The sequence below is a fragment of the Thamnophis sirtalis genome, unplaced genomic scaffold (genome assembly GCF_051295495.1).
Source record: "Thamnophis sirtalis isolate CommonGarterSnake01/CBP01778 unplaced genomic scaffold, rThaSir2_p1.2 scaffold_12, whole genome shotgun sequence".
NCBI lineage: Eukaryota > Metazoa > Chordata > Lepidosauria > Squamata > Natricidae > Thamnophis > Thamnophis sirtalis.
Window position 1 is genome coordinate 60,706,575 of NW_028261392.1, and position 22,746 is coordinate 60,729,320.

Consider the following 22,746-nt stretch of genomic DNA (forward strand, 5'->3'; position numbering starts at 1 on the left):
ATTTTTGAAACCCACCACTGCTGCCTTCTCTGCCATTTTGGCTGCCCTGCACTCACTGGCCTTCTCACCTCTGCTGACCTTTGCCCTCTTCTTCCTGCCATTGTTGATAAGACATAGGGGATAGGTCTTTGGCTATCAACTAGCCAACCCAATATATTTTGGTTAATGATAGCAATCAGGATGGCCGGGATTGCTATCACTAAGCAATGCAGTCATGTGATTTCATGCTTTACAACCACATCATTTAATGATGGAAATGGAACAGCAGATCAATTTAACAAATAAATAATAAAATAACATTCCGGTCCCAATTGTCATTATATCTTGAGGACTACCTCTATACATATTTGCCTTTTTATAATCTTACAGTAATTCTTGCTTTTTTAAACATATATGAAAGTATTTCATTTGGAGAGTAAGTTCAGTCTTAAAAGCCATCCATAAGCTGTTAATATGCTCCTTTCTCCAGATAAAAATCATACTTCCACCTTTAACAAACAACACTGTGCCTTTACCTTTTAGAGTATTATTAATTTTGTGTAGCATCCCTGTGAAATTGGCTTCACTTTGTGGTGTTTCCCAAACGGTGCTCATAACACTGCTAAGCAGCATCTATGGACAATTCTGCAAAAGCAATTATAAGAGTTTTGTTACTAAACATTTTTTGAATGTTTAGTTTTTAAAAAGTTTCAAGGTCAAAATTCAACAATCTTTTGAAATTTCAATTTTTTTTTAAATTAAAAAAGGAGACAGGGAAGTACCTCGCATCCAGTGGTGGGTTTCAAATTTTTTAGAACCTCTTCTGTAGGTGTGGCCTGCTTTGTGGGAGTGGCTTGCCGGCCATGTGACTGGGTGGGCATGACCAACTTGTAAAATGTGGTGAAACTCACTTAACAATGCTCTTGCTTAGCAACCAAAATGTTTGCTCAGGAACTCTGCCATTTAATTGTGCAAGTCAAGTTACAAGACCCTTGCACCCCTAATGCTTTAGAAGAAAAACCCAGGGGTGTTCAAACTTGACAGCTTTAAGACTTGTGGACTTCAACTCCCAGAATTCCTCCTCCAGTCATGTTGGCTCAATAACTCTGGCATTGAAGTGTGCAAGTCTTAAAGCTGTCAAGTTACAAGACCCCTGCACCCCTAACCCTTTAGAAAAAAACCCCCAAGGGTGTTCAAACTTGACAGCTTTAAGACTTGAGGACTTCAACTCCCAGAATTCCTCCTCCAGTCATGTTGGCTCAGGAACTCTGGCATTGAAGTGTGCAAGTCTTAAAGCTGTCAAGTTACAAGACCCTTGCACCCCTAACCCTTTAGAAAAAAACCCCCAAGGGTGTTCAAACTTGACAGCTTTAAGACTTGAGGACTTCAACTCCCAGAATTCCTCCTCTCCCTCTTCATCTTGATGATATGCAGATAGAAGGGGGAGGGAGGGAGCTGGAACCGGTTCTAAATGGCACGGTAGATTTGTGGAACCTCTTCTATAGAAGAGGTTAGAACTGGCAGGAACCCACCCCTGCTCACATCTGAAAAAGTTACTTTTGGAAAATTGGGTACATGTTATGAGGCCAGTCACATAATATTGACAGGAGACCAATTCATGGAGATGTTTTCCAAGTTCTTTTTTAGCCTTCAAGGATATTCCTGTCATTTCAGTTGAGCTCTGTCTTCTTTCTGGGCAAGTGGTCGTGCTCCTAGAGAAAGCATGGAGCTACAGACCTCTCATTTTCATTTTCTAAGAATCTCTCCAGGATTGTTAGAGAGGAACAGGCAGAGCTGGCGGATGGAGGTAAGCATGCAATCAGTTTAGAGTCCTTGAGTTGCCACAAGCATTCTAAATCCATCCTGTCCTGAATTCTATTGAGTATCAGGTGCCAATTTAGTGCTGAACTTTAGTTTACCAGATTCTTGTGTATAGTGAAATGTTCTGGACCCCCCTTCTCCGTTCAGGAACGGAAGCACAGATGTACAAAAGAATGTTTTAATCAGTCCAGGCTCTTGTTGGCTGCAAGCCCAAATAAACAAAGATAATAGCTCTGGCAGAAAGTCCTAAAACACTCACACAGCACTGCAAACAGGCTTCTTTCATCAAGCCACTTATCCAAGTTGGTTTCTCTCGGTTTGTGAATACGAACAAGAACGTTGACTCCTGCAACCAGGGCGTGTCACAAACAGTTCCCTTTATACTCAGGAGATGATCCCAATGAACAACAGCTGCTCGCAATCATCTCCTGTAAGTACTCAGTTGTTCCTTCCGTTGAGTAACCCTTTGACGGGGTGCATCCTGCAACAACTCCCAAGTGTTTCCCTGAACACTCCCTCTGATCCAATGCTCTGCCGCCACCTGGTGGCCAACGGCTCCAGCCGGGCCACAACAGTGAAATATGAATGGTCCTGATTCTTTGCACCTGACAAGCATATATGCATTCTTGGAAATAAAGGTTATGCTTAAGGCTGCGACTTCGCTTTCCAGCATGCTAGTTTCCCATGTGTGCTTTTTTTAACAGCATGATTTAAAAATCTGTATCAGCCAAAAGCCTCTGTGGGCAACACATTGAGAAACAAGGGCATTAAATATTTGTGGTTCTGACTCAATATAAAGATTTGTTCCTTTCTTGAGAATCCATGTTTTTCTTAGTTGCATTCCAGGATTTTTTTTAATACCATTCTTTGAATGTTTTCTCACTCATCACTGTTTTAGAATAATTTGGTGTTCTGACCCCCCTCGTTCCACACCAACACACACTCCGAGCCAGAGATAAGTTACGGCATTTAATTAACAGACAGACAGGTCCTTGGCAGCAAACCGGCACAGACAATCTTGGGCAGCAATAAACATACATAAGGCTTGGCAGCAATCGAGCCTGCCAAGCAATCGAGCCTGCCAAGCTCACAGTAATGTCCTCTGACATTCAATCCTGTGTTGACTTCTGCAAGAGGGGCGTGTGCACAAGCAGTCATTTTATAGTCTGGAGAGGAGCCTAATGACCACCAGCTGAGTGCAATTACCTCCTGTACTTGCGCAACTGTTCCTGACGCCTATTAGCTCTTCGATGGCGTGCATCCAGGAACAACTCACTACTGGCGTCCGACTCACTCTCCCTTGTCTCCTCCCCACTGGTCCAAGGCTCAGGTGCCTCCTGGTGGCCAAACAGCCTCTCTGCGCCCAGCTCAGAGTCGGAACCCTGTCCAGGGTCCTCCACATCCTCCAGAGTCGACTCATAGGGCCCCTCGCTGTCAGAGTCTGGTGGCAGCTCCAATGGCTCCTGCTGGGCCACAACAATTTGGGTTTAACAAAAAAAGAACTATCTAATAGTTTTGAGCAAAAGAAGATAATTGGTTTGTCCAACTTTAACTTGGCCCCAATTAATAGTGTCTGATCTTAAACGAAGCTAAGCAGGGAGGTCCCCCATAAATCTCAGGGGTCTAGATTAGACTGAGAAGTCAAAAATTATCCTGAAAGAAGGCAATGGAAAATTACTTGCGTATTGTTGCCAAGAAAATTATATGGATGCAGTCCACAGGAGCTGAGCTGGATTTAGGTCAGATTGAATGGTAATATTGTATAAGATTTATTATCTCATGTCAAAGAACTTGTCTTATTCAAAGATAAATCTCTTATCTACTTACCCAATCTCTCCTAAACCCACTTCCTCAGAATGGCTGATATAATTCAGTCAATTTCTTTCCCTTTCCAAACAATGTCGGGTAAAAATTGAGCATGATTAATTCATACATTAAAAAGTAAAGCAATTGTATATGAAAAGCATGCTTGTTTTCTATTCTACCTCCACGTAGTCTGAATCTTTCAACCTCCGTTCTTTGCAAGTTGAAATAATTCCGCCAGGCCAATCTATAACGAAAGAATTCTTCAAGTTCCAAATTATCATTTCTGACTACCAGTACCTTATACAGTTTGTTTTAAATTTACTCCCATTCTTGTATGTTTGAGCAAGCATAAAACTGAGAAAAAAAGATTCAAGCATTAGCAGAACATTACATTTTTTTTTGTTTTGACTGCTTGTAAATTTTCAATGCAGTGTTTCTCAACCCTGACAGCTTGAATATGTGTAGTCTTCCAACTTCCAGAATTCCCATGCCCATCATGGCTTTGACTGGCTGGGAAATTCTGGGAATTGAAGTCCACGCATCTTGGAAGTTGCCAAGATTGAAAAACACTAATAACTTCTAAGATATATCTGCTGTTTCTCTAATGTGGATATCAAGAGAATGTGTAAATGTGTTTACAAGGCTGGTGTATAGCCTTGGGGGACGGGGGGGGGGGGAGATCTTTGGAAACTATAATTCTTACTGTGAAAGGAGGAGGATATTATCAGTTTATATGAATATAAAGTTTATCTGCCTGGACATGGCTTTTCATCATTTGAAGCAGTGGTGGGTTTCAAAAATTGTTCGAACCTATTCTGTGGGTGTGGCCTCCTTTGTGGGAGTGGCTTGCCACCCATGTGACCGGATGGGAGTGGCTTGCCACCCATGTGACCAGATATGAAGATGCCGACGACACTTGTCAGAACCACCTTAATTATCTCACACACAGCACTGGCATGCATAAGAATATGATGCAAACTTGTTTTTTAAAAGGCACCTTTGGTTTGCGTTTAAACAACTTCAACAGACACAATGTTCTGATTGCACCACAAACGCAGTAGTCATCCTTACCTTTCACAGAGGCCCCGAGTTTTATAAATATGAGCATGATAGTGTAGAATAATCATATCCAAGGACTAGTGGTGGGTTTCAAAAAAATTTGGAACCTCTTCTGTAGGTGTGGCCTGCTTTCCGGGTCCACTGGTGGAACCTCTTCTAACCGGTTCAGTAGATTTGACGAACCGGTTCTACCGAATAGGTGCGAACTGATAGGAACCCACCTCTGATTTGAAGCTATACGAATCTAGGTTGAATATAAGTGTTAATAAGACACGTGCTATGTTTTTTTCAGATTTCCTATATCACACATTCACATGGGCAAAACCTCTGTGTGGCTGGGAGATTATTAAATCTGCCCTTTTAAGATTGCCAAAGGGAGGGTTTTAAAATAAGAAAAAGGCCAGCAGATTTGCAAGGTGATAATATAATTTAGGCTTTCTTTAATACTTCTGTATGACTGATGGTTTGGCTGAGCTCACACTGCAACTCTGTTAATTAATCATCCCCTTGATTCTTATTTCCCATCTGTTTATATACAGTAAAAATACCCGCCAAGTCAAATTGTAGTTTCTGGGATTAAGTGTAACATAAACTTTGGTCAACCAATATTCTGAAAGAGCCTGGGAGTTGCTGTCTTTTTTCCCATTAACCAATTTACATTTGAAAAAGCACAGTCAATCTTGTATCGGATGCACGTGTTTCTAGATTTGAGCCACAAGGTGGAGAACTCTGACTAAATTCCAGTTATTTAACTCATGATTAGCTAGAGAGAGGTTTCCCGAAGATGGGCTCCAGGACAAGTTCAAAAGCTCGGAAGACAAAACCTCTGGTCCGCAGTAAACAACCCAGATTGAATCCTGTAACTCGCTATTTCCATGGTCTTTATTCTGCCAGGTTTTTCCTTTTAATTACATTCCTTGGGATTTGGCTTCCCTATATCCAAAATAAAAATAAAGCTTCAGAAGGCTGTATTTTTAAAAATTATTTTAGAAGGTCCGGGATCTCAACAGGTTTTCTGCTACCTAGGCATTCTCCTCCCAATCTACTGTACTAACTTAGAAAGATAGATTTGTGTTGCTTTAATTCTCTATAAAGTGTGTCTGGCTATATGTTCAAATCAGTGGTGGGTTTCAAAAATTGTTCGAACCTACTTTGTGGGTGTGGCCTCCTTTGTGGGAGTGGCTTGCTGCCCATGTGACCGGATGGGAGTGGCTTGCTGCCCATGTGACCGGACATGAAGATGCCGACGACACTTGTCAGAACCACCTTAAATTACCCCACATACAGCACTGGCATGCATAAGAATAGGATGTAAACTTGTTTTTTAAAAGGCATCTTTGGTTTGTGTTAAAACAACTTCAACACACGCAATGTTCTGATTGCACCACAAACGCAGTAGTCATCCTTACCTTTCACAGAGGCACTGAGTTTTATAAATAGGAGCATGATAGTGTAGAATAATCATATCCAAGGACCAGTGGTGGGTTTCAAAAAATTTTGGAACCTCTTCTGTAGGTGTGGCCTGCTTTCCGGGTCCACTGGTGGAACCTCTTCTAACCAGTTCGGTAGATTTGACGAACCGGTTCTACCGAATAGGTGCAAACTGGTAGGAACCCACCTCTGGTTCAAATAAATTAGTGTATACTTTTCAGATAGAAGAAAAATTTTTGGTTCACTTGAACTCTCTGTGAGCTCATTTTTTAAATAAATAATCGAAGAAAAATCTCCTTTCTTTCATCAACATCCATTGCTGATTTACTTTAATTGCCCCCTGCCATTTAATACTGCTTACATTTTCTCATTGAGAAACAAAACAGGTGTTTTCCTTTTATACATTCTCTCGATCAATATTCCTGTTTTCTCTGAACTTGTTCCCCTCCTCCAGTCAACCTGCCATTTGCCTGGCTTCCTTCTAGCAACATGCCTTTTTCTGCTACATTTCTCTCCCCCCAACCTCCCCCCCCCCAAGTTGGAGCATATAGCTCTTTGATCCCTCTCCCCCCCGCTCCCCTCCCTGGAGTGCTTGTGGTTTTAAAGTGCTGATGCTAATCGGATTTGAGATGACTTATTGTCAAAGTAGCTTTCTGTGATCCTTGGAGACTATTTTGGACTTAGAGTCAAGATTCGGATCTTGGCTGTAAGCCCACCGGGACTGTCTTATTCGCTACTGCAGCATCTTGAAACACCACTCAAAAAAAAAAAAGTATTAGCAAATAGTGGGCTGGATTTGAGAGGAATGCCATGAAGCCCCTTGGAAAACAAGGAGATGAACTACTGAGCTTACAAGAGCAAGTAGCTGTTCTCTGTTTTCAATGCCCCCTTTTCAAGTGCTGTCAAGATCTGCCACCAATAACTGGATGGGCAGCGCAGAAAGATACACACCCATGGCTTTTTCAACAGAGTTGGAGCAATATAGGAAACAAGGGTATGGTTTTTGGCTCAAGTTACTCCTTCTAGCTGACTTGTGATCTCTGCAGGATTGGGAGGACCGATGTTCTCGCATTTGGTATTAACAACATTACGCTTTTGGTGTCTAAAGAATGCCAGGGTCTATGCCAGTAACTTTTTGCCGCAACAGTTCGTGGTTGTAACTGAATATTTTTCACACTGCTTTAAAAAGTCTTATGTGTGGCAGCTAATATATATATATCTGATAGTTTGAATAAGATGGCATTGATTAGTGGTATCGAAGTGATTCTGTTCTAATAGATTGCTACAGGGTTTAGAAACCAATTGCCTATTGTGGCTTAAACTGGCTTATTTGTCAGTCTTTAGTCTGATGGAGGCTAATGGGTCTTAGATTATTTCCTCTAAGCATGCTTACAGCTTCTATCAGAATCCTGGAGGGTCTCTGGAATAATACGTTTTGGACAATAAATATGAGCCTGGCTAAATGTCCTATTTTATATTTGTTGTATTTGAAATGCCTGGATGAATTCCATGGGGGCAGAGGTGTTTCCCTCCCCCCCTTAAGTTAATGTTGTTTGGAGTTTTTTTTAAGAAAATGAATTTGGCACGCCGTCTATTATACTCTCTGTATCGCACACCATGATATTATACTCATATGCTTCAGAGAATGACTCCGTCTACAAATCTTAATCATTTCCTTCCCATTCTCATTTTTAAATTCAGTATTTTGCTGGGCGGTTAGTAGTCAAGAATTACCTTTACAACCTGGAGCTGTGGCTGAGACCAAAGACGACTGTTTTGCAGAGTGAATGGGAGGAAGCGTTAAAGAATAAAAAAGAGGTAGGTTACATATAAAATATATATAAAGCCCATTAGAGATTGGTAGTATTCTGTCTCCAGCGCTACAAGCTCTACGTGTAACTTGCGAAATGCCATTGTTATCATATATTATGGAGCTGTCTCGAGATCTAAATTTATTGCAAAAGTATATTGAGTTTCATTAGGTTATATTAGGAATAACGTAAATATTTTCTGTGATCTACACACTGTTCCGTTTAAGTTTTTCTTTAAAAAATATATTGTCTTTGGTGTTATTGAATACTTTTTTTAAAAATAAGGAATTTGTGCTTTTAATGAACATGTTATTAATAAATAGCGTGCAATTCTTGCATCGTTTGGGTCCTTCATCCATTTATTATTTATCATTTATTTATTATTTATTATGATTATTTATCATTTAAGAGACGAGGTGGTGCAGTGGTTAAATGCAGCACTGCAGGCTACTTCAGCTGACTGCAGTTCTGCAGTTCGGCTGTTCACATCTCACCGGCTCAGGGTTGACTCAGCCTTCCATCCTTCCGAGGTGGGTAAAATGAGGAGCCGGATTGTTGTTGGGGGCGATATGCTGACTCTGTAAACTGCTTAGAGAGGGCTGAAAGCCCTATGAAGCGGAATATAAGTCTAACTGCTATTGCTATTGCTATTGAGAATTGAATAATGTTTATAAGTGGGAGTACTATGACAGCTTCTGGATGAAGGGAGAAATAAAAACCTAAGAAATAGTTAAATTAAAACATGGGAAAAATCCTCACTGCTGTATTCCATCTTCCCACCGAGACAGATAATGGTCACTTTGACTATTATTTTAATGTTTTTCCATGCTGCTCACCACCGAGAATTACTTGTATTGGATGGGTGGTATGAATGAATAAATGAATGAATTTACTAATCGGGTGGTACAAAAACAGTGGGCAGCCCTTGTTCAATATATGTTCTTGTCAAATTTCTTTCTTTTCTTTTTTTGTGGTGGTGGAGGAAAAAGCTTAACTATAGCAAAAGCAATAGCAGTTAGACTTATATACCGCTTCATAGGGCTTTCAGCCCTCTCTAAGCGGTTTACAGAGTCAGCATATCGCCCCCACAGTCTGGGTCCTCATTTCACCCACCTCGGAAGGATGGAAGGCTGAGTCAACCCTGAGCCGGTGAGATTTGAACCGCCGAACTGCCGAACTAGCAGTCAGCTAAAGTAGCTGCAGTTCGGCGGTTCTAATCTCACCGGCTCAAGGTTGACTCAGCCTTCCATCCTCCTGAGGTGGGTAAAATGAGGACCCAGACTGTGGGGGCAATATGCTGACTCTGTAAACCGCTTAGAGAGGGCTGAAAGCCCTATGAAGCGGTATATAAGTCTAACTGCTATTGCTATTGCTATATGTTTTGAACCCTGAACAATCCACTCTGTACATTTCCATTGAATTATTGCAAGTCATCCATGTTTTGGCAGAAATTTAACCCAGAACAGATTGATTATTCCAAGCTTGATGAGCTGAATGGGGTGAGAACGTCACAATCATCTCTTTCTTAAGCAGCTCCCAGCTGCTTTTTTGCTCCATCTACCTGCTCCTCACCCCCATCCCTAATTTTGTTTCTCTTTTGCTTGGAACTGACATGTTGTGGTCCGTGCAGTGAATGAAATGGGGTATCTTGTTCTCAGTGACATACGGTGAGGTTTATGGCTGGTGAGGCACTGACACAGTGGTGGGTTTCAAATTTTTTTAGACTTGTGGACTTCAACTCCCAGAATTCCACAGCCAGGCATGCTCAGTCCCGATTTAAAGCGACAGCATTTGTTTTTCTCCTTTGCGAAAAAGTTTCCTTCATTCTTTTTCTTCTTCCTCCCCCTCCTTCCTCCCTCTCTCCCTCCCTCTCCCCTCTCTCAAACAGACACATGCACACAGAGAAGTTGGATTGGACTATCTCTCCTACCCCCTTCCCTCTCTCTCACTCTCTCTCAAACAAACACAAACACAGAAGTTGGATTGGAGGCGAGCCGAGCCTTTCATTGCAGGCAGAGCCACGTTGCCTTTTCAAACTTGTGATCAGTGAAGCTGGGCTTATATAGTTTTATCCAGGGGTGTGTGTGTGTGTGTGTGTTTGAAAAGGCAATGTGGCTCTGCCTGCAATCAAACTACACTTGGGGAGGAATCTACACTTGAGGATGAAGTTTGAATTCCTCCCTCCGACCCACACGTACCTTTTCCAGCTGTTTCAGATAGGATTTCAACTCTGCTCTTGCATGAAAAGAACTACGGAACTACGTCAGGAATTTTTAGGCTTTTAACCCTTGCTTAACTCTGCTTGAGTGATCATAAAACGCCTAAAGTCAGACTAGATGAGGCACGTCATTCTCCTGCCTCCTCCTGTAGAGGGCGCTTTTGAAGAGGCTTTTTTAAACAGTTAAGCAGAGTCATCCACGGTGACTCTGGGAGCAACTAGCTCAGCCTGACCAGCTCTTGCCTTTTTTCTTTTCATGATGACAGTGGTGAGGCTCTGCCTCCCCTGACTGCACGTCCCTGCTTGTTCTATGCATAGCCTTTTTCCTTCAACCTCCCTCTTATCTTTCAGTTTCCAAATGCCACGTTACCTGAGAGACCTCACTGGGTAGGATGTCAAGGAAGCGAACCTAAGTTCCGGCGTTTTCCATGTGGACTCTGGACTCTCTTCCATCACCTGACGGTTCAAGCAGCATGTCAAAAACAGCCTGGTAAGTAACTGCATTAAAGCTTTACAACCCATTCATCACATGGAACTTTAGGATGGAAGGCCTGGATCCACAATCATATGTTACTCTTTACCCATTTTGATGAGATTTTTAAATCATAAAATATTGTCAGAAATATATCCGCAGTGTCCATTAAATTCGTCACCCTTTCACTCTCATCTGTTGCAGATAGGGGATTTTATGCATATTGTATTTTTGAATTTGAATTTTGAATTTGAATAGATTTGCATGCCGCCCAATCCCGAAGGACTCTGGGCGGCTTACATAAAAACAATCAAAATATTAAGAAGATTAAAAACACAAAACAATACAATTTAAAACAGGAAAACACAACACGCACTCAGTTATAATGGGGCTGAATTTCAGTCAAGCTCAACAGCCTCAGGCCTGCCGGAACAGCCAGGTCTTAACAGACTTACGGAAGGCCAGGAGAGTGGGGAGGGTCCGGATCTCAGGCGGTAGCTCGTTCCAAAGGGCCGGGGCAGCAACAGAGAAGGCTCTCCCCCGGAGAGCCACCAGACGGCATTGTGTAGCTGACGGTACCCGGAGAAGGCCTGCCCTGTGCGATCTTATTGGGCGCTGGGAGGTATGTTGCAGGAGGCGGTCACCGAGATATCCAGGTCCTAGGCCATGTAGAGCTTTATAGGTAATAACCAGCACCTTGAAGCGTGTCCGGAGACCGATGGGAAGCCAGTGCAGCTCGCGGAGGATAGGTGTAACATGGGTGTACCTAGGTACACCCAGTATCGCTTGCGCGGCTGCATTCTGCACCAGTTGTAGTCTCCGAACACTCTTCAGGGGCAGCCTGAAGCAAGACCTCAATCCAATTGCATTCCCTTCTCATATTTTTCTCCCCCCCACCATACACACCACAAGAACAATTCTATAGGTTAAACTTATGCTGAGTGAGAGTCCCAAAGGTAACCCAATGAGCTTTCTTGGGTGGAGATGGACTATAACCCTGATCTCACCAGCCCTTATCCAAAACCTTAGTGAGTAGGTCATGCTTGCCCTCACATTTGAACCGAGCCGAGGTGGCGCAGTGGTTAGAGTGCTGTACTGCAGGCTACTTCAGCTGACTGCTAGTTCTGCAGTTCGGCTGTTCAAATCTCACCGGCTCAGGGTTGACTCAGCCTTCCATCCTTCCAAGGTGGGTAAAATGAGGACCCGGATTGTTGTTGGGGCGATATGCTGACTCTGTAAACCGCTTAGAGAGGGCTGAAAGCCCTATGAAGCGGTATATAAGTCTAACTGCTATTGCTATTGCTAACAATTGTGGTTTAATTTTCAGCACCCTCAGGCGTACCTGAAGTTCTTCCTACAATGAGAGGCTACATCCACAATTTCTTTGGCTGCAGGATGTGTGCAGAGCACTTTGAAGCGATGGCAGCTGAGTCTATGCATGAAGTGAAGACCCGGGATGAGGCTGTCCTTTGGCTCTGGTCAAGGCATAACAGGGTCAACGCTCGTTTGGCAGGTGAGGATTCTGCTCCTGGCAGCCTACCTTTTGACCATTTTAACCAGCAGATATCCTGTTCCCATAGCAATAGATAGCTTTCCACAAGCTTACTTGGTGGTTGGATTTGCCTCAGAAGAATGGTCCTTGGAGGTAAGCTGTGCAGAAAGAGAACAAGCTCGCCCAGTGAGCTTCCATGATTGAGGGTGGACTTTAATCTTCTCCATTGACTTTGGATATCAGAAGCTGACTATGAAGGTTGCAAATGGCAATCCTGTGACTGTGGGATGCTACAACCTTTGTAGCAATAGCAATAGCAGTTAGACTTATATACTGCTTCATAGGGCTTTCAGCCCTCTCTAAGCGGTTTACAGAGTCAGCATATCGCCCCCACAGTCTGGGTCCTCATTTCACCCACCTCGGAAGGAGGGAAGGCTGAGTCAACCTTGAGCCGGTGAGATTTGAACCGCCGAACTGCAGATAGCAGTCAGCTGAAGTGGCCTGCAGTGCTGCACCCTAACCACTGCGCCACCTCGGCTTGTAAATGTGTGCTGGCTTCTAAGTGCCCAAATTGCAATCGTGTGACTGCAGGGACTCTGCAAGTAGTTGCAACTTCAAGGACCAGCTATAAGTCTCTATTTCCAATACCTGGTCAAGTGTATGCTGAGTAAGTGGTTGGTAAGCAAAGACAGCTGTATGTTCTGACTGAGTTCCATCTCATAGAACATAGAATAACTGAGTTGCAAGGGACGTTGGAGATCTTCCATTCCAACCCCCTGCTCAAGCAGGAGACCCTGTACCAATCCAGACAAATGACTGTCCAATCTCTTTTTGAAAGCCTCCAGTGATGGAGCATGGCAACCTCTGGAGGCAAGCCATTCCATTGGTTGATTGCTCTCGCCATTAGGAAATGTCAAATATGAAAACTTTTAAGCATTAGCCTGTAACTCTCCTTGAAAACAACTGACGTTGAATATGTGTTGGGGAAACTGAAAATAGGTAGTCTTCACTTATGACCACAGCTGAGCCCCATATTTCCACTGCTAAGCAAGACAATTAAATGAGTTTTGCCCCATCTTACAATCTTTCTTGCCACAGTCGTTAAGTGAATCACTGCAGTTGTTATGTTAGTAACATGGTGGCAAAGTGAATCTGGCTTCTCCATTGACTTGGTCAGAATAGCAATAGCTGTGCAGAAAGAGAACAAGCTCACCCAGTGAGCTTCCATGATTGAGGGTGGACTTTAATCTTCTCCATTGACTTTGGATATCAGAAGCTGACTATGAAGGTTGCAAATGGCAATCCTGTGACTGTGGGATGCTACAACCTTTGTAGCAATAGCAATAGCAGTTAGACTTATATACCGCTTCATAGGGCTTTCAGCCCTCTCTAAGCGGTTTTACAGAGTCAGCATATCGCCCCCACAGTCTGGGTCCTCATTTCACCCACCTCGGAAGGATGGAAGGCTGAGTCGACCTTGAGCCGGTGAGATTTGAACCGCTGAACTGCAGATAACAGTCAGCTGAAGTGGCCTGCAGTACTGCACCCTAACCACTGCGCCACCTTGGCTCTAGGTTGCCAAAGGTGAACACATGATCCCAGGACATTGCAACCGCCATAAATACATTGCCAAGCATCCAAATTTTGATCATGTGACCGTACGGATGCTTCAACTATCACAAATCACTTTTTTTCAGTGCCCTTCTAACTTCGGATGACCCCCTAAAGGAATGGTTGTGAGTCGGGGAGTATCTGTAATAGCTTGTTTCTAGAACTGGTTGGCTACCTTTTCATTCTACACTTTAGTGCAGTTACTGTTTAACTGTTTAACTGTTTATTTCATTTGTATGCCACCCTTTTCCCCTGAGGGGGACTCAGGGCGGCTCACAGCTCAAAACAAGGGAAGGGGGGATACAAACAATTTGACAAACAACACAAAACAATACATAATTTAAAAGCGCAACAGTCATACCATTCGAGATAGGGGCACGGCTCTTTAGCCCCAGGCCTGTCGGAACAGCCAGGTTTTAAGGGCTTTGTGGAAGGCCTGGAGGGTGGTGAGGGTGCGAATCTCCACGGGGAGTTCGTTCCAGAGGGTCGGAGCAGCCACAGAGAAGGCTCTCCTCCGGGTAGTCGCCAGTCGACACTGGCCAGCAGATGGAATTCGGAGGAGGCCTAGTCTGTGGGATCTAATCGGTCTGGTGGAGGTAATTGGCAGGTAATTGGTACCTTCCAAGATGCACTGGCCTTTTTAATAGCCATCTCACCTCTCCTGGATGTATTGTTGTAATGCTGAGATCTGAATAAAAGAATAGGCAGTGGCCAATTGATTCTGTATTCTGATGGCGCAAACTAAAAGTGATCAGCATTCTTGATATGAGAAGCTTCCTTGTCTTTTTTTTTTTTTGTTAATTTGCAGTCAAGACCCGATTAAGGGAGATATTGTTTGTTGATATAAATCCAGGGCATATAAAACATGGGAGTGGTGGGTTTCAAAAATTTTAGAACCTCTTCTGTAGGTGTGGCCGGCTTTGTGGGAGTGGCTTGCTGGTCATGTGACTGGTGGGAGTGGCTTGCCAGCCATGTGACTGAGTGGGCATGGCCAACTTGTAAAATGTGGTGAAACTCACTTAACCACGCTCTTGCTTAGCAACCAAAATGTTGGCTCAGAAACTCTGGCATTTGAAGCACGCAAGTCTTAAAGCTGTCAAGTTACAACACCCTTGCATCCTTAACTCTTTAGAAAAAAAAAACCCAGGGGTGTTCAAACTTGACAGCTTTAAGACTTGTGGACTTCAACTCCCAGAATTCATCCTCTCGCTCTTCATCTTGATGATGTGTGGACGGAAGGGGCGAGGGAGCTGGAACCGGTTCTAAACGGCACTGTAGATTTGTGGAACCTCTTCGATAGAAGAGGTTAGAACTGGCAGGAACCCACCCCTGAAACATGGCAACTTTAAGACTTGTGGACTTCAACTCCCAGATTTCTGGAGAATTCTGGGAGTTGAAGTCCACAAGTCTTAAAGTTGCCAAGTTTGAAGACCTCTGATATAAATAGTTCCAATTATAAATGGAAGCATTTTTGAAACACACAAACAGAGATCATTTTTATTTGACTTGAGTCCACAGGCTGCAGCTCTTCCACCGACTCTAAAACAAAATAAATAACTTTCCTTTCTCAGAGTACTTTCCTTACAAACTCGATTAAGGCCCGAGAGGCTATATATTTCTGGCTTGCAGAGTCCTTCAGCTGCCCTGAGGACACTGCAACTTGAAAACAAAACCTCACCACCCACCATGCTGAAGGAAACTACCCTCTTCTTCCCTACAAAAGGAGGAATTCCCCGCAAAGTATTGTAGGCGAGAGCATTGTGAGTTAACCCCTGCCTGCCATAACAAATAAATAAATAAATAAATCAGTGAAGAATATTTGGATCGGAAGAGGGCAGAAAGGGTCAGACGGATTCTTGTTGTCAGAAAGGAGTCAGCAGCTGGTGGTTTTGAACCAGAGACTTAGCTCCTAAATCTTCTTCATCTTTTCCACTGGGGGCTTCTAAAGGCTGACACGTGCCTTGAGAGGGCCTTCCTCCAGGACTGTTGCCCAAATGCTGTGCTTCTCAGAGACAGATGCAGTCCCTTGTTCTACAGTGCTGTTTTCCCTGACAGGGGGAGGAGTAGGTGACTCCCCTTGACAGATGATTGTGAGAGGAGAAAGTAGAAGGGACTCATTGACCAAGCCAGGGAATCAAAGGAGTGATTTACTCTTTGTTCCTCTTGGGTTTTCCCACCCTCTTTGTCTATCCCTAGGGACTTAATCTCTGGTCTTCTGAGGCATATTTTCTTATTCTCTTCACCCAGACACACACCCATGCATTTATTCCTTCAAACCCAGGGTAAATAACAGCCACTGAACACGCTAAATCCTCTTCAGAATTTCTCCTTTAATAGATGCCTGTTAAAGTCAGTCTCTTAAATGCTTTGGACTGTCAACAGTCCAAGGGAATGTTGATGGCATATCTACTGACAATAGGGAAATCGTCCCATGTCTGTAGGCAGACAATTCTTTATTGCAAGCATTTACTAAAACTGTGACGTTATGATTTCAAATATCCACAAGATGTTTCCACAATATGAATCTTTCTTTGTTGTTCTCAGCAGATTCTCCATATAGAATGCTGGTTCACCGACGAAAGGGAGAACGACAAAACCGCGCCCGACTAAACCGCGGTGATAAAACCGTGTGTTTTAAAGTGCTCTGACGAATGAGCGCTAAATCGCGCCGACAACAACGTGGAGACAGAAGCGCGCTGTAAAACTAAACCTAAACCTAATCCCTAACGCTAAACGTAACACTAAATGTAACACTAAACCTAACCCTTAACTAACCCTAAACCTAATCCTAACCCTAACCCTTAACCTAACCCTAAACCTAACCCTAAACCTAACCCTTAACCTAACCCTTACCCTAAACCTAACCCTAAAGCTAACCCTTAACCTAACCCTAAACATAACCCTTAACCTAACCCTAAACCTAACCCTAAACCTAACCCTTAACCTAACCCTAAACCTAAACCTAACCCTTAACCTAACCTAACCCTAAACCTAACCCTTAACCTAACCCTAAACCTAACCCTAAACCTAACCCTAAACCTAACCCTTACCTTAAGTTAAATCGGCTTTCTGTCTCCGCGCTATTGTAAAGCGCCCTTCTGTCTCCGCACTGTTGTCGTGGCGTTGATGACGTTGCAGTTTTAGCGACGCGGTTTAGTCGGGCGCAGTTTTGACGTTCGCCCTTTTGTCGGGTCACGTAGAATGCTTACCTGCATTTATCATAACTCACCCTGCTGCACCTTCTTTTCCTTCTTATAGTCTATGGAGTTGCTCTGGACTTAAAAAACTATTTCAGTCCTTTTTGCCTAAATAAAAGTTCTTGCATATGTTTGTAAAAGTCACGTTGGTTTTCCTGCATAGTTAGAGATAGAAGGTTGACCTGATATAATTGGGTGTATTTCAAATATCAGATACTTAGAAAGAAATGATAAAAACTGGTTATCCTTGGCAGGCCCTAACCTTGGCATGTCCTAAATTTGGGGGAGGTAAAACTTTATTTATTTACCTTTGCTTATTTAAAACATTTCTATGGCCATCCAACTCAAACAAAGCAACTTTGAATGGCGTCTAAAATCATCGAACAAAAATAGAAAAAGGAAAACACTATGTGGCACTAAAACAAAATAAACCAGTTTAATGGTTTGTTGTACTCTTATCAAATATGACCTCTGCTTATCTTGACTCAAGGGCTGGGATTTTAACTGCTTAAAGTTCTTACTGTAGTGGTTCACTTTTGGCAAAGGAAAGTCAGGTGTTTGGTAATCTACATGGTGCTTAAAAAAAAAACCTGGTACCAAGGAAAGCAGATTCATTTGTAAGATAAAAGCATGCAGTTTTACTTTCGTCAGTAAAAATAGTACTATTTCCAAGTGGTGGCAATGATGATGATCTGCTGCAGCCATTTCCCCCCACCCCTTAGGTGGGTCCTATAATTTAAATTTTGGAAGTTGCTTGCTTTTGTTGTGGGACTAGAACAGGGGTGGGTTTCTCGCCCCGTTCCAACCGGTTCGGTTGGAACGGGGCCGGCGGCGTCCTCGTGCACGCGCACAGTGCACGCATGCGTACTAGCGCCTGTGCGATGCGCCAGCTGCTCCTGGAGGATTGTGCAGGCGCTGTATGCGTTCTGCGCATGCGTGGAAGTGCAGAACTCGTCAAAACCGGGTAAGAAACGCGGGCGGGCGGGTGGATCCTTCGGCGTTCCCGGAAGTTACTTACTTCCGGGTTCGCCGACCAACCGGTTCACGGGGACCGCCGCGAGCCGCCTGAAACCCACCCCTGGACTAGAATTATGCATATATGTGTAGGGATTACAGACACAATATTCCAGTTTGCATTTCTAGTTCAGCAGTGAAGCCCATAAAGTTGTACAGGACAGGACAACACCTTCAGCCAACTTCAAATAGTCACTCATGCCCTCGTCACCTCAAGACTGGATTACTGTAACGCGCTCTACATGGGGCTGCCCCTGAAGAGTGTTCGAAGACTACAGCTGGTCCAGAACGCAGCCGCACGAGCGATATGGGGTGTATCTAGATACACCCATGTTACACCTATCCTCCGCGAGCTGCACTGGCTCCCCATTGGTCTCCGGACGCGCTTCAAGGTGCTAGTCGTTACTTTTAAAGCCCTTCATGGTTTAGGACCTGGCTACCTGAGAGACCGCCTCCTGCCGCTTACCTCCCAACGACCAACAAGATCACACAGGTTGGACCTCCTCCGGGTGCCGTCAACTGGACAATGCTGGCTGGTGGCTCCCCGGGGGTGGGCCTTCTCTGTTGCTGCGTCGGCCCTGTGGAACGATCTACCCACAGAGATCCGGACCCTTACCACTCTCCTGGCCTTCTGTAAAGCCGTTAAGACCTGCTTGTTCCGCAGGCCTGGGGCTGTTGATTGATATCCAGCCCCGTTTAGATGGAATGGATGATGTGGAATTTTAATATTGTTTAGATGTTTAGATGTTTATTAACATTTGAATGCCGCCCTTTTCCCTGAGGGGACTCAGGGCGGCTCACATAAAATCAGGGAGGGGGAGTACAAATAATGACGTAGACACATATAATAAAAGTAATAAGCAACATACATTCATCATTCGGGAGGGGCGGCTATCCTTATCCCCAGAAAATTGTATTTTCTATTTTTAAATTTTAAATGTTTCTTTGTCTTGTTGTGAGCCGCCCAGAGTCCCAATGGGAGTGGGCGGCATAGAAATTGTATTAAATTTGGAAATTTGGAAATTTATTGAATTGGAGCAAAGAAAATATTGGAAGTCTTGTAATAACAAGTGAGTAAATAAGGTTATTTTTGTCTGTTTTTTTTTTTCATCCAAGATTTTACATCCTTATCTGGAGATGGATTATTGAAGCAACTTTGCGGTAGAAATGTTTTCTTGGCTAAGAACCAGGGAGTTCAAAAGTTTGCATTGCTTTCAAACTAATGAAGGCAATATTTTTTATTTTCTCTTCAAACCTGTTTCATTGTCAACATGTTTTTATGAAAAAGCAGTGTTAATATTTTGATGCCTACTTCTCTTAATATTTTATGTCACAGTTACTGAAAACATAGTAAAAATTGTTGAAAGCATTAGCTAGCTATTTCCATAAATATTTAGAGACATCTTCTTTAAGTTATCTTTTCAGTTTTTGAAAATGAATAAGGAATTGATCAGTTTTTAAAGCAAATCAGTATACAGTAGTGGTTTTATTTCAGGTATGTTTATAATTAAGTGGAGTACAGATAAATAAAATTGTACACCATATCCACCAACATCATTGTAGGAAATTAGCTAATGCAATATAATAATCAATATAAATGATACCTAATATCATTTACCACATAACACCTATCCTCCGCGAGCTGCACTGGCTACCTGTCGATCTCCGGGTACGCGCTACAAGGTGCTACTTGTCACCCATAAAGCCCTTCATGGTAGTGGATCTGGGTACTTGAGAGACCGCCTACTGCCAATCACCTCCACTCGACCTATTAGATCCCATAGATTAGGCCTCCTCCGAGTCCCATCTGCCGGTCAATGTCGACTGGCAACCACGCAGAGGAGAGCCTTCTCGGTGGCAGCTCCGACCCTATGGAAGGATCTCCCCGTGGAGATTCGAACCCTCACCACCCTCCAGACCTTCCGCACAGCCCTCAAAATCTGGCTATCCCGTCAGGCCTGGGGCTAAAGACTGTAACCCACCCAAATGGTATGATTGCTGTGTTTTTTTTTAATGACGTATTGTCCTACGTGTTAAATGTTTGTTCCCCCCCCCTTTTTCGAGTTGTAAGCCACCCTGAGTCCCCCCAAGGAAAAGGGCGGCATATAAATAAACTTCTCAAATCTCAAATCTCAAATCTAATACTAGCAAAAGTGAATAATGAGTTATGTTTTCTGGCTTCATAAATGTCCATCATAAAGAAGCATTTTAATGCCTTTTTAACAATAAGGTACCGAAGGCAGTAATTAATTAGGCACAAGTCAAACTGCTTAGAGACTAAGTAACTTGTGAATGTTCATGTGTGTGAGAATATTATTTGAATAACATGATAGTAAGATTTTTTTCCCCATTTTTTTTTTGTTCAGGTACAGCAAGTGATGATCCCAAATTTCCCAAGATCCAGTGGCCTCCAAAAAGCTTCTGCCCTTCATGCCATCACACCTCAACTGATAGTTCTCTGCAGGATGGGGAAAAGTCTCTGTGGGATGAGAATCGAGTCTTGATGTTTCTCAAATGGCATTTTTCTGGAAAAAATATTTACGTGGATTCTCCCCTGGAGCCTCAGACACGAAGTGGCCGAAGCGTTGCTCAGCAAAACGACGACGCTGAGTGGAAGCTAGAAGGGGGAGGAAGAGGAGAAGAGGGCGACCAAGATAATCAAAAGGAGGCTGGGAAAGTAGGAAAGAAGAAATTTGATTTGGGAAAACCTGGTTCTCCGGAGTTGCATAAACCGAGCATCGTCAAGATGAGCACAAAGGCAAAAGAAATGGTGGAGGATATCGTTGATCTGGATACATTTAGTGAGCAGCGTCTTAAGAGCAAAGCCTTGAAGCTGGCAAGACAGATTAGCATCAGGGAGAGGCGGACTAAGAGGGAGACCCGGCTGTTCCTGATGGAGAATGAGGCCCGGCACTCACTTGATTATATTAGAGAGTCCCTGCGGCATAAGAATTTGGGAGCCAGACAGTTCTCTGGCATCCAAGTGGAAAAGGAGAATCCTTCGAAGAGAAACCAGTGGATTTATATCCTGGGAATGGGTTTCTCCCGGTTGGATGTGAGCTTGTGTGTTCTCTTGTATTTGCTTTCTTCTGTCTGCCTGTTGGGCATGTACACCTTTTTCCGCATGCGCATGAATTACCGGAAGGCCCGGTTAGGCTACTCATTGACATGAAATTGAAGGATCCATTAGGTAACGGAAGGAGTATGTGCATATCAGCTTGATTCGGTGATCTTTCTCTAAGCTAACTATTCCTATACCGAATATGCACAGATGCAAAAATACACAGATTATATATTGGTTGGGAAGGGTGCAAATTAGTAGAGTATACTAGTAGATCTCTTAAAAATGCATGGAAATTGCTATTTCTATATATATGGAAGAGCACCTAGTGGACAGGCAGGTCTTATGGTCACAGTTGCTAGATCATTTGTATATATTTGTGATTCTGTATCAGAATAAAATAGCTGAGTGTAGTGCCAAAAGGGGCATGGGGTCATATTTCAGAGCACATGGGTGACAGGCTGATTGTCCGAGGAATCGGGCTCTTTATGGTTCTTGGTTTGTGATGGCGGGAAAGGATTAATAAGCAGAAAGGATTCAGATCTTACTAGATAAATGTAGTACAGGGCGGGGCATAACCTTTTCCTAGGGGGTCACAGCAACACTTGTAATAACAACACAAATAATTCATACACCATTCGAAAGCCCATCAAAAACTGAGTTTATTGACACGATTTAATAGTCAGTATGACCACCATTAGCCCTTCGAACAGCATTCAAACGAGGTGGATAAGAACACAACAAATCTTCAAACAGTTCCGTTCGATTTTCCAGATTTTTCAACACAGTTTCCAAATTCATTCTCAAAGTTTCAACCGAATATCGATTTTGACCTTGCTCCTGAATCATCAGAGCTTCCACTTCATCCTTAATTATGGCCCCAATGTTCTCTGCCGGATTGAGATCTGGCGAATTTCCCGGCCAGACGTCATTGCCCCAAAATTCGACATTGTTTTCCTTTAACAATTGCTGAGTCGCATTTGCATTTCCGAATCGAATTTTCCAGCCATTCTTAAAGCAAATTTAACATTTAATAGCTCATTCAATTCAGTTTTTTATGGGCTTTAAAATGAGGTGTCGCGGAAGTTGTAAACTGCTGTCGATCTTGCTGTGACCCCCTAGGAAAAGGTTATGCCCCGCCCTGTACAATCGTCTTTTCGACAGCCAGAACGTAATGCAAATACTGTTGCTATTTTTTGGGGGGTGGGGGGAAGCATGATGAGTTTTAGGACCAGCAACAAAGTGGTACTTCTGAAATCTTTGTGCCTTGTCTCTTGAGATATGTCCAAACCAGTGGTGGGTTTCAAAAAATTTTGGAACCTCTTCTGTAGGTGTGGCCTGCTTTCCGGATCCACTGGTGGAACCTCTTCTAACCGGTCCGGTAGATTTGACGAACCGGTTCTACCGAACCGGTGCGAACCGGTAGGAACCCACCTCTGGTCCAAACCCTATAACATTGTGAAGAAACTTAGTATACGAGCAGCCTAAAATATTGTGCTGGAAGATCTCTTGAACACTTTTAATCTCTTTTCCAAAGCTTCTGTGCCGTTATAAAACTATCCTTAGTAAAACCAGCTCTATGGTGTTGTTTGCAGTGGTAATCAAGCAAACAGAAAAGAATTAAGTTCTCAATCTCTCTTCCATACCTTTCTAAAATATAAATTGAAGGCGTTTGCTCCCCCTTTTGCATAACTCCTTGGGGGTCCTGCGTGGAATATACTTACATTAGTGCTTTTGCCTGTATTTCTCATGCAGCCCAGCTTCTTCCCTTGAT

At 43.3% G+C, this 22,746-nt stretch overlaps 1 protein-coding gene across 1 annotated transcript in view; it reads left to right on the top strand.

The window, feature by feature from the left end:
- QSOX1 (quiescin sulfhydryl oxidase 1) overlaps nucleotides 1-21,560 on the top strand; it is a 78,464-nt gene extending 56,904 nt beyond the window's left edge. Inside the window, exons 9-12 of the mRNA XM_087726864.1 lie at nucleotides 7,798-7,914; nucleotides 10,477-10,615; nucleotides 11,925-12,110; nucleotides 20,278-21,560. Of these exons, the coding sequence (XP_087582990.1) occupies nucleotides 7,798-7,914; nucleotides 10,477-10,615; nucleotides 11,925-12,110; nucleotides 20,278-21,083 (1,248 nt within the window). The 3' untranslated portion in view covers nucleotides 21,084-21,560. The remainder of the gene's footprint in view (nucleotides 1-7,797; nucleotides 7,915-10,476; nucleotides 10,616-11,924; nucleotides 12,111-20,277) is intronic.
- The last annotated feature ends 1,186 nt before the right edge of the window (nucleotides 21,561-22,746 follow it).